Source organism: Mya arenaria, chromosome 3 (assembly GCF_026914265.1).
Source record: "Mya arenaria isolate MELC-2E11 chromosome 3, ASM2691426v1".
Classification (NCBI taxonomy): Eukaryota; Metazoa; Mollusca; class Bivalvia; order Myida; family Myidae; genus Mya; species Mya arenaria.
In genome coordinates this window covers 51,338,014-51,355,403 of record NC_069124.1, presented here as the reverse complement: position 1 = coordinate 51,355,403, position 17,390 = coordinate 51,338,014, and the positions used below count along the sequence as shown (strand labels likewise).

The window sequence follows — 17,390 nt, the reverse complement described above, 5'->3', positions numbered from 1 at the left end:
AACCGTTCACATCTAAAGCGGGGCTTATCAGCCGTGACAAGTAGTCACGTGTTATGTATCGCCCTATCGTTAGCCTCCCGCATCCTCCATTCAAGAACACTCTTCAGTGATACGTGCTTGCGATGTTTAAGCAAAATAGTTTGCATAATTTTACCGATACTACATTGTACGAAGGTTTATACTTTCCGCATTATAAATGGGCATTGCTTCGTCTCAATTCTGGAATAAAAACTATAGTGGTGGCAACCTTCCAATGCCTTTCAACTTTGTGATATATTGTAATGTTTGCGCTAGTAAGACAACGAAAAACTGAGACAGTGGATGAAAGCGTATTTGGCCTTCATGTGTTTCGCAAGGACAGTAGTGATCCAAGATGGCCGCGCCCATGAAAGTTCAACTCTTTGAACATTCTTTTCTATCTCGACTTCGAAGTTAAATGCGAGCGGAGAATTCGCCTTTAAGTAATTGATTTAGGATTACACGGACGACCCATGAATCCATTCTCTGGCTTTCCTGGGGCCTCAGCAGCCGTTTTCAAAACAAAGATTGAAACAGTTGTATTATTGATTGGCACTGATGCCGTTTATTACTCTAACATTACCTTGCAGGGCATAACGAGTCAAAATTGTGATATAGTTGACACTGCACTTAATATTTTGAACATTGCACAGGTTATAGTATGCCAAGTGTTACATCGATGTCCAAAATCTGTGCAAACCTGTTACGCAGTTGGCATTGGGTAGTTCAATGACCGAGTGGATGCTTTGAACATACAACTTAACATCAATTTGCATTCCCGTGGGAACAAATATTAAAGTTATCTTTGTTTAAAATATTAATTCGAAGCAAAATGTTGCCCTCCGATGTAACATTTATGACGCAATTAATCACGTCGTATACACACACTGTATATGCGCTGTCTTAAATAGCAGACGTTCAATATGGGATTCTTTTAATCCCTAAAGAATTTTCTATAGAAAGAATTCGAAAAATAATCCGTCTACGTACATACGTACAATTATTTGGACAATACTCGAACGGTAACAAGAAGAATGGGCGTAACCTGTATATTACTACTCTGCGGATAATTATCAACTTTATTCATTTTCCATCAGCGCTGTTGCACATTTAAACGAGTTTTTGATTTGTTAGTAATGAACTATTACCTAGACACTTAATATATTCTATATACATTGTATGGCATTTATTATCTTTTTATCTTACCACCATTGAATCTTTCTCAGATTATTTTGCGTAAATGTAAAAAAATAAATAATATAAGACAGCTGACTAGCAGATCGCAGATTTCATATTTACGTTCGGAATTGATGTTTATGCTTTACCAACGCTTCCAGAAAAAACAAAATTTCCTGCAATTTTCCAAACAATTGTGATTTGTTATCTTATATGACTACATTGAACGCATTGATGCTAGATCAGCTGATTCAGGGACAAAAAATAGAAATAAAATATGTGAGTATGTGATGGTGCAGAATTAAACAGATAATGACCTCATAAATATACAACAAAATCTAATTATAATGTCATCTTACCGGATATGATGCCACTATTTAAAAGCATTATTTGTAAAGAGTCATAATAGTGTTTATGTAATGATTCTTTCTGGATATCATCTAAGTATCCTTTCTACTTTTAGAACCTACAATTTTTCAGCCAAGGAAATATCAGAGAGGCAATCTTTAAGAAAAAAGCTTAATCATTAAGAATTCTAACTTTGGCGGTCGTTTAAATGTCCGCCTACTGCCACTCATTCGATACACTACCGGTGTCAGATTAAACATTGACAATGTTTCAGCCAGTGAGGTTGTATTCTGTTGGATGGCCTGAAATAAATTATGAATTACTAAAAAGGGCTCGTTCACTATGCTCACTCCGCTCATTATTAATCATTAGGATTGTACTTTATGTCATGTTACTATCAAAAAGGGAATATAACCTCTTTACATCTTGTTTAAAATGTCAACTGCAAAAATAAAGACATCTACCTTCAGTTATGATATACGAACAAAATCTTCGTTTATGTATGAGAAGTCACTCGAAACTTTTGTGATACTCATGTTTACTTCATGTGTATTCAGTGTGTTTGACACAACAAGTGACCGAGTTAAATGACATGGACCTCGCACCAGTTAGTCCCTAAGCGGCTCGCTGCGGCACATTTCAGACGAGTACATAAATGGGGCGAGGACATTTTGTGTAGCTCTTTACGGCGAATAAGACCTCAACTGTTTAGACCAGCTGCTACAGCATATATTTTCCAATACTTACTCCGATACATGTCACATACAAATAACGCTTCATATTTCATTTCATCAGATGAATGTGCAACTGATGATATATCACTGAATAGATGGGATAAATGTGTCTTTCGTCCTACGCTAGATCATATCAGGTTTCGCGCGATCAAGTTCTTCCCCTGCAACAAAATGATTTATAATATTCTAGTCTAGATCCATAGCAATATTAAAATTTACATGACAAATATCAAATGCTTATATTACATGTGTATATATAAAAAGCGATCTTATTTATCTGGGTATTTACCTGTGCAGACAAAGTTTGGTTTGAGCGAAATGTTACTTGTTTATTGGATGTCGGTGATGTCAGTAGTAAATATTTAATAATAAAACAAATTGTTGAAATGAACATTCTCAGTAACAAACGAATATAATAATTTATACATGTAAGTTACTAAATACGGAAAGTTCCGAACCAGAATCAATCAGAAACCTCAAGGTTTAGTATTAAAATTTAAGGTGTCTCTCCAGTAGAAAGGAATCGGTGTTTTAGAGTTTTTATGTATTTTGATGTTTACTCTAACAACTCAGTTGTTAAAACACTTAAACAAAAGATAAGTATTTATGTGTTGCTACTGACAAAGTAGGGTTAGCCATGACATGTTCGAATTAGAATTGGAGACGTGAATAGTAAACCACTATGAGTGGAAAGTACATTTATTCGATTTCAAAACTATATACTGAATATGAGATTGACACCCTCGTAAATATTTTTTTACAACTGGCATACTGGCCGTCCATCAACGCATAAACTTATTTCTTATTTTTAGCCAATATATATTGTGTTTTTGTTTGTTTTTAGTAATGTTTTATCTGTTTAATCCCAGAGTTAGTACAATAATACTTTTCATTATGAAACTCTAATATCACACAATTTTAAACCTTGTATTTGCTATGGCAGACTGTGTGGGACTTTTATAGTTTCAAACATATACTGCATGATATCTTTGAAAAGTTTTTTGATTAGGTACTCTGAATTGTATTCCTTCGTCTGCAGATAGAGTTGGGATCCCGAATCATAGAAGTACTTGGGGTTTACCTATAATTACTTAATTATTATTTGTTTTGGCGTTTACCCTGTGTCATCAAACGGGGCTTGTGTTTAGACATTCGGCTATTTAGCTTGTCTCTGTAGTTTTTCATATAAATATTATTATTATTATTATTAAGTTTCATCAAGTAAATGCATACTTTGATCAAATTGACCATATGAGTTTTAACTTTATTCTGGATAATTGGGATAAGAATTAGGTTGTGCACAAAAACTAGGTAAGCATCCCAGTAAATTTACATTTTACTGAACGTCCCAATGCGGTACCTAATAATCCTTTTAACACACCCCTAGCTTTGTATATTATATATGCAGTGTGTTGTTTGTGGAGTTTTGTACTCTTGTTTTAGATTCCTGATCAACGAGTGTTTGTTTTTGTGTTCTATGTCATTTGCGTTGACCCTGTGCCATTAAACGGGGTTTATGGTTAAAATTTTGACTACAGGATTTTTTTGTAGATTTTCATATATATATATGCAAATGTACTCGCTTTAATTTCAAAACTTTCAATTTGTGTTATCAAACTGTTTTCTTAGAGATTAAAATATATATGCCGTTTCGTTACGTACTGTGAACAATGAAGGCAAATACATGGAGGGAACAAGTATTTCAAATTTTCAACGGTTTAAGTGGGGATATTAAATCTGAGCTGCAAGATGGCGGCGAAACATTAAAAAAGTAGGATTTTTGGATCCTGTTTTCGCCCGGTAAGTACTATAAACTATACACTTCCAAAACATAAGTGCGCGCATTCGGCTCTCCAATTTCAATGTTACGCCCGGTTTTTTTATTTCAAGCTATTAGGTTACAGAATAAAAAAGTTATCGAAGTAAAACCTTCGACTAGTCTGTATTTACAAATGTGGGAAGTGAGATTTTGATACTTTACACGTCATTTTAGCTCAAAACACATACTTTTTTGAATTGGTTTTCTCTTTCAACATTATTCAAATGTGGTATCTTATTTTCCTATCGCTTTCTTATACAAGAGCGTTCATGGTCGAACTGTTTTGGTTTACACACCTAATTGTGTGGTGATAGCAGTTTAATATCGTTTTGTCATCTGAGCTAAATGAAATTTGACAAGCATTTATAAATAATAGTAATCTTTGCGACACATTGAACGGGTGATAACTACTTAACGGACGCCATATTGCAGATCATATTCAAAATCCTCACTTAAACCGTTGCAGATTCGTTGCAGATTCAGATTGTTTGTACCCCCACCCCCCTGAAATAGGAATAGTTGCGTCATGTTTTTGAATTTGGACTATAGTTATATTTATCGTTTCTATTCCGAATTATTGTAACAATTGTATCTGGGATTGGTTATTTTGGCAACGGAATCATTAAAAGGTTGATACATGGTTAAGCCGGGTTTTTGCATGATAATTGGACCAGGTGTCTCATAGAGGCCCGAGACGCCATGTATTAACCTCTTCAATATGCTGTTTATTATTGTGTATATTTACTAATATGATTTTCAAAGTTTAATTCAACTCTAGTTGTATTCCTTTAATCTTCAACTTGCTGACGATGAGTAAACTTACTCTCAAATTAAATATAGTTGTTGTTTTTTAAGTAAACCAAGTCGAAAAAAACAACATTGTGCTGCTTATTTTTTTAATCTATTCAATTCTTTGTGAATAATAACACGTCAATTTTAAGCGGAAAAATCCCCAAGAAGTCTATCCAAACTTGTTTTGTACGAATCACTGACACTCTTTATTTCCATGTCTTCCATTACACAGTTCAGTTAATTAAAGTGAACTTGCAACAAGTAGAACATTTTCCTGTTCTTAACTTAACAAATATCTTGTATTCTTGATGACGAAATATATGTACAGTGTACAAACTTACCACTTCTTTTGTTTGTTTGTTTGTTTGTTTTCCAATGTCAATGGTGAATTACAAACGCCACCATGTTTGTCTAAAATGGTTATCGATAATAAGGATACTTTCTTAATTAGCGTTCATGTTTGCCTACCTTTAAAATTGAGATGATAAATTTCTGTTTGAACAGATCTAGACATTGTGATTATGTATTTAATACTGCACTCCATGATTTCGGCAATTACCATTTTAAAAGCGAAATAAGAATTCCCCTGCGAACCTTCCACAAGCAGGCCGTCAAACGAAAATAGATGATCGGACCTGACCGCAAAACTGATAATCGCCGAGTCATGCAAGTAATCGCGGAAATTCTGTAAAAATATGATAATATATATAAATTAAAGTAGCATAAATATTACATACAATTAAAAAGGTTTTGGTCGAAAAAAAGGTTGTTTCAGGAAACAACTGGATTACAGGTCATATTCAAGAAGAATATAATAAATTTACAAAAGAATAACAAAAGTAAGTATTAAAGAGGGTAATACATTGCAGAGCCGGAATTGATTTCACCGAAGCAAAATGTTTAATAGCCCTAAAAACATTAGACAGACGCTAGAATGTCCATTTTTGAATATAATTTTAATGGCAGGAATCATACTTTTAAGGAATACCAAATCATACTTTTTAGGAAAACTACAAAACATATAGTTGCTATAGTAAAGATCACTGCAGGTTAATGGATAAGATAAATGGCAATTTCGATCGTACTTTCTTCGCAGAAGAGCATACAATTACAACATATCTAAATTGCTTTTGTCAACATGCCAAAAAGCAGGCGTTGACTGACAGACAGACAGACAGACAGACGGAAGCTTTGACATAGTTCAAACATTAGTGTATAGCTGTTATAAAGTCGACCAACAGCCTATAAATGTTTCATTTTATTTTATATTCTTTTGATGGATTGGTGAAGATTTAAATCACCGATCATTCAATACTTCAAAACCTTAAAATGCTAAGTTCACTTGCAAACATTAGTTTGATTTATGTGTATTAAATACGGGCCAAATAAAAACATTCTTATTCTGTGGTGAGTACAGGTTTATTTTTTAAAAGCTTCCCCTATTATTTTATATTTTTCAGCCTATAAGGAATATCGGCCATGGGTGGATTATGCTGCCGCCAAAAATGTGATTATGTTACTCTTTTAAAGTGTTTTAATTGTCTCTTTCATTGTTTTAAAGAAAGATGTATTAGAAGATTTCAAGGTTATTATTCATTATTATATTATTTACACATTTCAGAGCCGATATCTTTTTGCGATGAATTACCTTACGTACATTCAGTGGCTCTCTCTCTCTCTCTCTCTCTCTCTCTCTCTCCCTCCCTCCCTCCCTCCCTCCCTCTCTCTCTCTCTCTCTCTCTCTCTCTCTGTGTCTCTCTCTCTCTCTGTCTCTCTCTCGCCAATTTCTATTGTTTAGATTGCAATTTTCATCATTTGTTGATTTTGTTTATATAATATTCGACCTTTTTGTGCAGATGAGAATGCCCCCGATGGTTCCATATCTCACCAAGGTGAGTTAATGTTTGTGCGTGGTTTTACCAGATCGTATGGCTCGCTCGATGGTGTTGTTTTCTCCGCGCCTTTAACAGTTCTCACCCAATCTTTACAAACTTTCGTAACAATGTTTATATAATGATAACACGACCAGATTCTATGATTCGACAAATCTCACAAAGTGCATTTGCATAGCACATTAGTAGGTGGCACTTTACAAGTATATGTAAAAGCAAAGAACATTCATAATTAAATTTTTATTTTTATCGTTCAATAAAAAAGCCTTTATGTAAGATATCAAAAATAAGTGAAAATAGTATATGTCTTCAAATTTATTACATTTAAAACAGATGTTTGGACAAGTCATAACAAAACCATTCTTTTCCAGTTGCCTATGTACCAGGAAGAATCCACCTTCACCCCAGAACAGAAGCTGAGACGAGTAAGTTTAGCAAGAATGAAAAATAAACGTGACACATGTACACATTTATAATATATATAGATAAATAAATATATTACCTCAATTCAACTACTCACCTGATCTTTATTTCCACCATGGATGGAGATATTAAATTATGTCAAATTAATGATTAATCAGTTATGGCAATAGTATACAAATATTTAACTTTTTATATGTACCACGGAGTTATGAGTTATGAAATTACACATATTTAAATGTTAGCAAATATCTCTAAAGGTAATCAATTCGTTTTGTCGCTTAAATTGTGCGTCTTTTCTATATATCATAGTGGCTTTTTCGAATATAAATATCATGAATAATATTTTAAAGATAGTAAAAATTGTTGTTTGCAAACTAACACGAACAGTTGATTTTTTATCTACGTTATGAATCACAATGTACAAGAAACCTGTTTTGAGTTCTCAGGCCAAGAGATCAACTTGGGTACCCAATCGCTCGACAAAAATTGCTTGACTTACAAAATTGTGGGTATCTGTAATATAACTTGTTTTAGATTACTTATTGTGAGTTATTTTACTTTATTAATCATTTAATTGATGTCTGAATTTTCATGGAAGTTCGTATGACAAAGTCAGACAGTTTAAGAATAGTTTAAATATTTATTTTTTTCATAAAGTTAAGTACTCACTTTTCATCAAAGGGAAGTTAACACAATTAAATTGAAGTAGTTCTTAAAATTAATTATTTCTCTTTTAAGATTGCAGTGAAAAAATAACATTATCACAGATGTTATTCAGCTGATGATAGTCCGTATTTCTCCAAAATTGCTATAAATAATAGCAAGAACAGTTTGATAATACTCCGTTTTTTCCGAAAATCTGAAATTGCTATAAATAATTGCAATAACAGTTTGATAATCCTCCGTATTTCTCAGAAAATCTGAAATTGCTATAAATTATTGCAAGAACAGTCTGTTTGAAGCCGAAAAACTAATACAGTATACATGATCAGTATGGCGAACGCAATAAATAAACAGCAATATTTATATGAAAAACTACAGAAACAAGCTCAGTAGCGAAAAGTTTAAACATAAACCCCGTTTAGTGGCACATGGTAAACGCCAAAGACATATCTCGCAAAAACAAAAAATTGCAAACAAGAAACGTTGAACAGCACATAACTCCACAAACAACTCAGTGTATAAACTATATATATATATATATATATATATATATATATATATATATATATATATATATATATAGTTTATACACTGAGTTGTTTGTGGAGTTGATTTTTTTTATTTATGTTATGAATTACAATGTACAAGAAACCTGTTTTGAGTTCTCAGGCCAAGAGATCAACTTATAATATATACAATATAAAATAAACTTGGTCTGTTTATCAAGGATTGTTAGGTACCGCCTTGGAACGGTCAGTAAACTGTAAATTTACTGGGGGTTTAAACCAGTTTGCGTGTACAACCTCACAAAGCAACAAAGCAACTAAATTAAAGCATTCTTTCCATCAATAGTGACTAAGTGTGTTTCTATCGTAGTAAAAAATTGATGAAATGTGCGGACCTTGTCCCTTTTCTAATGTTTATAATGTTGACAGGAAACATAAAACAATATTAAATGAGTTAGAAAACTAAATTATTCAAATAATATCGCATAGATTACCGTCCATTTACGATTAGCCATTGCTAGTTACCGTCCACGGATGCGCTTGAACTCAGTTTTATGGCCAAGATAATGAAGGAGGAGGGGGATATATATGACCAAGGTTTTATTCATCTGGTCTTAATGATGAAAAATAAGCGTTTATGATGAGCTTTTTGAGGCTGAAATCCTTGTTTTCAAACGCACTATTACCGGGGTTTACCGGAGTACTCGGAACTCGAGAAGGCTGTATGCGGTACAACGAAACTCAATTTTGGCATCACCTATGAAGTAAAAACTTGTAAGAAACAGTAAAAGTTGACATTGAGCCCAGGTGCACAAATGTACACAAAGACTAACATCACATGCATACTAACATCTGTTTGAAGGTTTATGACTTTATTTATATTGGCCTATTTTTAAGTCTTAAATCTCGAGGGCATTAACTCTGCTGGGCATAGCCACAAACAAAATCCCAGATGTACAAATGCTTGTTTAAATTCGTCTAAAGTAACATGACCCTGGCTCATATATTTATAAAAATAGGGTTGACACAAGATTCCATATTTTATATGCAATTTTTAACTTTGTCAATTGCCATGAATCAACTCTTGTTGGAGTCAGTTTCACGTTTACGCCTGGCTCACATAATGATTAATGATAAATATTGCTATAGAGTTTCCTGCATCCGGTCCTCATACATTTGGAGATATGTCCGACACGAAAGTGTATGGTATTTTGGTCATATGTTAACGAATGCAATGGCCATAACTGTGCACTTTTTGAGCGAAGCAGTTTACAAAACACCAGCAGAGGCCCGTTTCGTAAATCTTAGTTATTTATTGGTAAATCAAAATTATTTTAGGGTCAGATTCGTTATTTTGCTAAATATTTGTGCTAATTAAGCTTTAACCAGTAATTAAAATGCAGACATAGTTAAAATAATTTAACGTGTTGCCATTTCTTACGTTTATACCGATTTAAGGTTTTTGAAGATACGACTCAGAAATCCATTGATAAACGGGCCCAGTTGCTCAACTTCACATAATGGTTACATTTCTGTATATTTTATGACTCTGACTTATATTCTTTTGGAAATATACACGACACAAGCATAGGCGGGTCCAGGGGGAGGGGGCGGACCCGGCGCCCCCCCCCCCTAAAATTTTCCAAGTATATGTATAAATTATTAATATCGTTCCATCATTGTAGATAGCTTTTAAGGTTATGATTTGCTCCACAAAAAAAAAATAGATCTCGATTTACCGTGGTTGTATCGAACATCTATTTGGCCACATTGGACTCTTACGAAACATAATTGGTCCGAGACGTTGTGGAACGCTCTTATCGATGAAATTATCTATTATGACGTATTCAGTAGAATGTGTTAGCGTTTGGCTATCCTCCGTTTTTACGGCTATACGCAGGAAGTAAAACGCCGTTCAATCGGACACATGCGTAGTTTTGTAGTGAATATCGGACGGCTGAAGTACATGCGGGGAATATCGGACACAACAGTTATTTTAATGAAATATGTTCTGGTTTTATTCGACATTGTGTTGAATGTATTAACCCTGAGAAGTCACTTTCACTCGGTCTCACTGAACAAACATTAAAGTTTGCCTTATAACTGTATGAATTACTTTTTCAATTTTACCAAGGTCTTTCAATTTATGCGGGGAAAAAACTTGATCTATAGGGAGGTGACGATCAGCTTAACGGCGTTACTACGTTACAAAGTGTCTCTCGCAGTTCAAGCTATGGAACGCCGGGGCGCAATGCTTCTTGCGAAATGCGAAATACTTCATGCTTTTTGCATAATGCTTAATGTTTTTTGCAAAACGCTTAATGCTTTATGCGAAATATATAGCATTTGCATAACGCATTGCGCAAGAAGCATTGAGCCCCGGCGTTCCATAGTAAACACATGCAATAGTTTAAGAGCTTGAGGCCGTCGCGAAGGCCTCTGACCCCCTGAATTCCATGAAACCACATGTGGGCCTTAGCGGCCAACAGAATTCAATTTCAGAAGTTACGCCCCCCCCCTAACTGAGAAACCTGGACCCGCCACTGACAAGAGTGCATGCTCTATATGTTATTTTTCAACTAAGTCAATGGTCATAACTCCGCACTGAAAGGTACAGCCACACGTACAACCGCATATGCACAACTTCTCATGCGGTCTAGCATGTTAAGCTCCATCACTCTCGCTTATAATTTTGGAGGTGCACGCGACGCAAGAGTTTGTGACCGTCGGCAGAACGGACGAGAAAGAGCAAATCTATAAGAAATGTATTATTTCTCCAAAGGGTTTTGGTATACAAAGTAACTTAATCCATACTATTTTAATTTCTAACTCATGGTATGCTTTATTTATCAGGTGACGGGCTAGGAAATAGAACAGATTCATGTGTAAGTATAGATGTTTGAGTAGGTATATAGCAGAGTGTTAGAATAGTAAAACGAATTGCAAACAATATTAAGTCTAATGCATTTCTATATATATAAGTAGTGCTTCTAATATGATGCTAAAACATTAAAACTTCGTACTTTATGAAATCATTACATTTCAATCGCAGTCACGGAAAGGACAGACTGACAAATGAAGGTTTATGTACCGTTTGTTCTTTTTCCGATAAAAGAGGTCCGCGTTGTTATGTGCTGCAATTGACTTCGGTACCGCATACACGGGCTATGCATTCTCCTGGCAAAACGATCATAAACGCGTGTTCACAATGACCACCGATGAAGGGTCCTCAAAGGTACGTTATTACTTGATAATATGTTGACACTTAACTTGTACTACAATGGAAACGACAGAGGCACGAGAATGAATACCAAACTATAGATATACTAGATTGATTCTTATGTTTATCCATTAATGGACACACAACGCCAAAAAGTCAACATACAACATATGCATTTACACGTACAAACATAAGGCCGGTTTACGCGATCAAATCCACACGCATATCCCAACATGAATCACTACTTGTGTACTTGTGATATATTATAGTTTGGTATTTATCCGGTGGATAAAGATTACATAAATAAGTCATGGTAAACAAAATACTAACGAAGTTAATAGACTTTAAACAAATATCCAACATAAATATATTTCTTACGTATGTATGGTTTGTCTGTGTTGTTGGTACGTTATGCGTCTCTCAGGGTCTGTTAAATCTTAGCATTGTGTCGTTATCATTATCCCAAAAAGAGTTCGAGGGAGCCCCCAGTAGCCGTTTCCTCCATTTATCCGTCCGTCCGTCATTCCGCCAGTCCGTACCACTAATCGTGCCCGGGTTATTTCTCAGCAACTTCAGTCTTGAATTCAATGCAACTTTATGGAATGCTTGACTTACAAGAGTAGATGTGCTATTATCAGCACGTTCCTGTTAGATGATTTTTCCCAGAGATTTGGCCCTTTAATTCTTTAATAGTGTAATATAAGTCCAATCGTGTCCGTGCTACTTCGCAGAAACTATATCACAGCGGCTTGAATACACTGAAACCGTATGTGAAGCTTGACTTACAAGAGGACATGCGCATTTTATCAGAACATTCCGGCTCAATGATTTTTTAAAGCGTTTTTATCCCGTCGTAGGGCATACATCGTTCCCAATGATAACAAATTATTTTTGAAACTGGACATTGTATCATTTGAACAAGTCTGATAGATGACAACATGTAGGGTTCCATTGCCAAATATGTAAAGTATGGTTGAAGGTTTGCTTCTTTGAAAATATCAATTACAAAGTCACTTGTTTCCTTTGAAAATAGTTGTGTTTATAGTACAATAGAGTTGAGGTTTTAAGATCTTGAATGTACATGGTTAACTAAACTTCCTTAATAAGGGTTTTTGATATTTCTATTGCCAGGTTCCAACAATGGTACTATTTGACCAGAACAAAAAGTTTCATTCGTTTGGCTACGAAGCACAAAACAAATATGAAAAACTATTAAGCCGAGACAACCATAGGGAATGGTACCTGTTTACGGATTTCAAAATGACGCTTTTTCAATCAAAGGAGGTATGTTACATTTGAACAATTTTACAGATAACTTCCAAATATCAGCGAAAGCAGTGCATGAGTCTAAAAATTATAATATTTGAATAAAATATCATCGGTTGCATTGTAGAATGATACCATGTTTAAACTGTTACCGATTGTATTCTTTAGCTTAAAGAAAATACACCGGTGAAAGATATTCAAGAGAAAATAGAAATGCCCGCCATTGATGTTTTCGCCAATGCAATAGGATTCATTAAAAACAAGCTTCAAGAAGATCTCGACAAGCGAGACAGTGGCATTCGCGAGAGTGACATACATTGGGTTCTTACAGTGCCAGCAATATGGAATGATTCCGCAAAGCAGTTTATGAGGAATGCAGCTATAAAGGTTATAGTGATAATTTGATATTTCAGACATACCACCTTTTTGCTTTTTTTTATTTACAATCATTGCAAAAACAATCCCAATAGCTCTGTTGTATTAAAGTAAAATTATTTACCACCGCAAGCGGGAGTCTTTCCTGGATCGCTGGATTGCCGACCTATTGCTAATACCCTCTTAGATTTGCTGGGACATGACTACTTCATGTTTGGCTGTTTATCGTCTCCGGAATGGATTATAGTATATAGGTCATTTACTCAGTTTCCGGGTATAAAGGTAAAGCCAGGTTAGAAATACAACGTCGTGATCTAAATTTGCGAAAATTAATCGACGTAACGAGCTAGAAAAAGATGCCTAAAAAAGTATATTAGCAGTTTTGCAGTGAATATGTCGCAGTAGCAGTGATATAATGGCTACGGCAATGGGCAAGCGATTGGAGTTCATTTCCCGGTTGCGGCGGCTTATTTTTCACTGAAACAAGCCTATGTTTATTTACTAAGGGGTATCCCTTTCTCATTTGTCTATGTATATACATGTAGTAAACTAATTTTCAGGCTGGAATATTAGATGAAATGCTTTCTTTAGCGCTAGAACCTGAAGCAGCTTCAGTATACTGCATGGAATCGTTTCCTTGCGTTGGTAAAGTAGGAACGAGATACATTATACTTGATCTCGGCGGTAAGTGCACGATATTTCCTTATAAAAATATAAATGTGTGTGTGTCACCAAAGTGCCAAAGATAATGCAAATATAATTATCCTTTCAACAAATATATATAAGATTGCCATTTTCACCAATGAAAATCATAAAGAAATTACAAATTTTTAAATAAAACCAAAATTTTGAATTTTCCTCGTAAATGGTGGATGGTAAATTTCTTAACTCACGTCATGATTGTTAAACATTTAATCACCAGAAATGCACATTCCTTTCCTTAAAATTAGGTTTGAACAAAACTTAAGGCTGAAAACTTACCTGCCCTATGTTGCTTAACATATATGAAGGTTGGCATAGCTCAGTATTCATATACTGCTTTGTTTAATTTTTCAACATTGCACTTACCGTGCGTAACGGTATTTCTTCAAATGTATGATGTTGCTTGAGTCCCCGAAGGATTGCTTTTCATGAGTTTTATTTTCTAATCCAAAAGTGTTGTTTCCAGGTGGTACGGCGGACATAACATGCCACAAAGTTGTAGAAGGTGGTTTAAAGGAGTTAAAAGGACCGGAAGGTGGAAGGTTTGGTGGAACAAATGTAGACAAAAAATTTATAAAACTACTCGAAGATATCTTTGGTTCGACACCGGTAAGAAATTTCAAAGAAAACTACTTGAATGAGTTTTGGGAAATGATGGCCGACTTTGAGATGTCCAAAAGAAAATTTGATAACTTAGAGAATGATCAACTGATAGTCAAGTTTCCACCGCGACTTTATGAAATTTATGGAGAACATGAAAGTATCGATGATGTTTTGCAGAAAGCAGGCTGCTCTGAAGACATCAAAATAAAACAGGGTAAAATGCGTATTTTAAAAGACAAAGGACAATGGATATTTGATGAAACAATAGATCAAGTTATCGAAAGAACTCAATCCCTTCTTAACGCGCTTGAAGATGTTGACTATATAGTATTAGTTGGCGGGTTTTCAGAGTCAAAATACCTTCGAACGAGAATGAAGGCTGAATTCGGGGATAAAGTTGTAGAGCCTACAGAACCAAGAACTGCTGTTATGAGAGGAGCCGTGTTGTTTGGCCACAATCCAGCTGCTATACAAACAAGAGTTTCAAAGTATACCTATGGTATCGCAACAATGAAACATTTCGAACCAGGATTACATTCAGAACAGAAGCGTATCTTGATTGGTGGGCGTGCGTATTGCGATGACATCTTTGAAAAGCATGTAACTATTGGACAAGAGATAATTGTCGGACAAAGCATGAAAGAGATTACCTATCATCCAACTATAGCCAAGCAGACGCAAGCTACCCTGCAGGTGTTCGCAAGCTCAAAAGAAGATCCCGAGTATGTGACCGATGAGGGTTGTCAGCATGTTGGCTCACTGCTTGTGGAAATGGACACAGGCGGCAACAGGAACTTTAAAATCAAAGTTAAGCTGATATTTGGTGGGACCGAAATACAGGTTAAAGTCCGGGATGAACATGGAATTGTGATAAAAGACGCCAAGATGAAGTTCTTAGACTAGTTCGACCAATATGACTTTGGTGACCGTTATTTAATTGGATATATATTTTGACAACACTTTGACTTCCTCATTAATCTCAATATTTTTTTTATTTAAACCATGCTGACAGGACCGCTATAAGCGCGTGAAAAATTTCGTGAACATAACAAAATACATATTAAGGTAAATAATTATTAGCAGTTGAAAGACTTCACAAATGATAGTTGGCAACAGCTTATCTTTTAGACAAAGTTCCCCAAAGTCCAGGAAAAGTGATTGAAAAGGAAATCAATGCAAATACATGTAAGGCTGAATACTGCTATAACGAAAAACAAATTAGTATGCCCGAAATATGAGACGTGACTGTATATCTAATAACTTTAGAATAGTTTTGTTGCAATTTTGAACATTATGCATGTATTAAATTTTATATATTTATTCAGTTTCTGGTCTGAAATATTCTTTACAAATTATTTGAATGAATGTGTTACATTTGTACATGTAAGTACATATTATATTTTTAATCGGAATTTAATCAAAGTAATAATTTGAAAGAGAAATTAGTCTTTATCATTCCAATTTCTTTTTTTTCATTTCTTGAATTCGAGAGTTTACCAAATCAAATTATTTTAGAACGAGGATTGATTATTCATAAGAATTAATACTATTACTGATACAACTTATTATCGTACAGTCTGTAGTTACCCGTTGCGTTACCTTAAGACTACATATCGACTAAAAGGTCGTCATCAACAAAAAGCATGAATAAAAAAAGCTTGCACTTTGAGCACCGAAAATATGATAAACTTCTTAAAATTGTCGATTTGCAAACGTATCAAGATAGATGGTTTTGTATCTGAACAGCGCTGCTGTATCAAGTGTTCTGGTCTAGCAACTTGTTCCATAGTCTAACTTTTACAGAGGGACACTTCCGTGGTGCTCCTCTGGTTCTGGTGGTGACTGACCCGAGAAATCTCTAGCAGGCCGTAGATTATCTGGTTCAGCAACACAAGCTTGGCTTTGGAGCAGGCCTGTTAAACTTGTTACCGTGCGCGGCAGGACTGGCGCATAGTGGACCTTAGACAGCGATGATCTTTGACAGGGCAGAATTTTGACAGAACAAGTGAGAAAACCACCAACCGTAACATAAATAATACCAAGAACATCACGGACTCCGGGAATTTTGATAAACTTCCCTGCCTTAGGGATAGGAAGTAGACAACAAAACAATTTGTCTAAAAACCCTCCACACCTGCCACCATCGGTGGAGCAAAATATTGATAAATAAATTATTTGCGAAATATTTATTTTAGTTTAATATTTATTTACATTACAAATATGAAGTGGTTCATATTATATGTCCCTTTTAGAAACGCCTTCAACTTTCGTATTTCTTTAAGCAGAAATTTCATTTATACACCAATACAAAGTAGAGGGATGAAATGCTTTTTATAAACATAAAAGAAGTGTAAAACGATGAGGTCGTGGCACGATTCAGAGATCAAATTTAGAAAAATTGAACAAGAAACAAAAACATCGAATTATTCAAAAGTTTACAGATACAGGGTCGGTAGAAGACGGGCGACACAACGATCCTGGATGGCCAAATTACATGCCAAATGAGGAAGCTTTGATAGGTGAAACACCTAAAAGCTCTGTTCGGTGGGTGAAGGGTGGTATTACCAACTCAGCAAGTTGTACAAGTGTTTGTGGGTGCAAGGGTATAAATTTAAGCTCACGCCATACACTCTTTCCACCATTTAGAGTATAAACAGTGCAAGCAGACTGCCGTTTGCCAAACTACGACATTGTTGATAATGTTCGTTTTCAGACGAAGCCCATTTCTATTCCAATGTCAAGGTAAACAAGAAAAACTGCAGATATTGGGGAACTGGAAAGCCAAATTAATACATTGTGAAACCTTTGCACGCTGAAAATGTTAGCCTTGGCTGGCTTAAGTTCTGAATGAAT

The 17,390-nt window shown here is 35.0% G+C and overlaps 2 protein-coding genes across 2 annotated transcripts; both read left to right on the top strand.

Moving 5' to 3' along the window:
- The first annotated feature begins 6,749 nt into the window (after nucleotides 1-6,749).
- On the top strand, nucleotides 6,750-15,973 carry LOC128228339 (heat shock 70 kDa protein 12B-like). The gene is made up of 9 exons (XM_052939600.1): nucleotides 6,750-6,779; nucleotides 7,151-7,204; nucleotides 11,225-11,256; nucleotides 11,487-11,606; nucleotides 12,723-12,875; nucleotides 13,026-13,244; nucleotides 13,793-13,916; nucleotides 14,401-14,516; nucleotides 14,558-15,973. Exons 4-9 carry the CDS (start codon nucleotides 11,580-11,582, stop codon nucleotides 14,573-14,575), a joined length of 657 nt encoding a protein of 218 aa, XP_052795560.1. The 5' UTR covers nucleotides 6,750-6,779; nucleotides 7,151-7,204; nucleotides 11,225-11,256; nucleotides 11,487-11,579; the 3' UTR covers nucleotides 14,576-15,973.
- On the top strand, nucleotides 14,589-15,440 carry LOC128226107 (heat shock 70 kDa protein 12A-like). Its single transcript, XM_052935999.1, has one exon. The coding sequence runs from the start codon at nucleotides 14,589-14,591 to the stop codon at nucleotides 15,438-15,440; it is 852 nt and encodes a 283-aa protein (XP_052791959.1).
- Nucleotides 15,974-17,390: the final 1,417 nt, after the last annotated feature.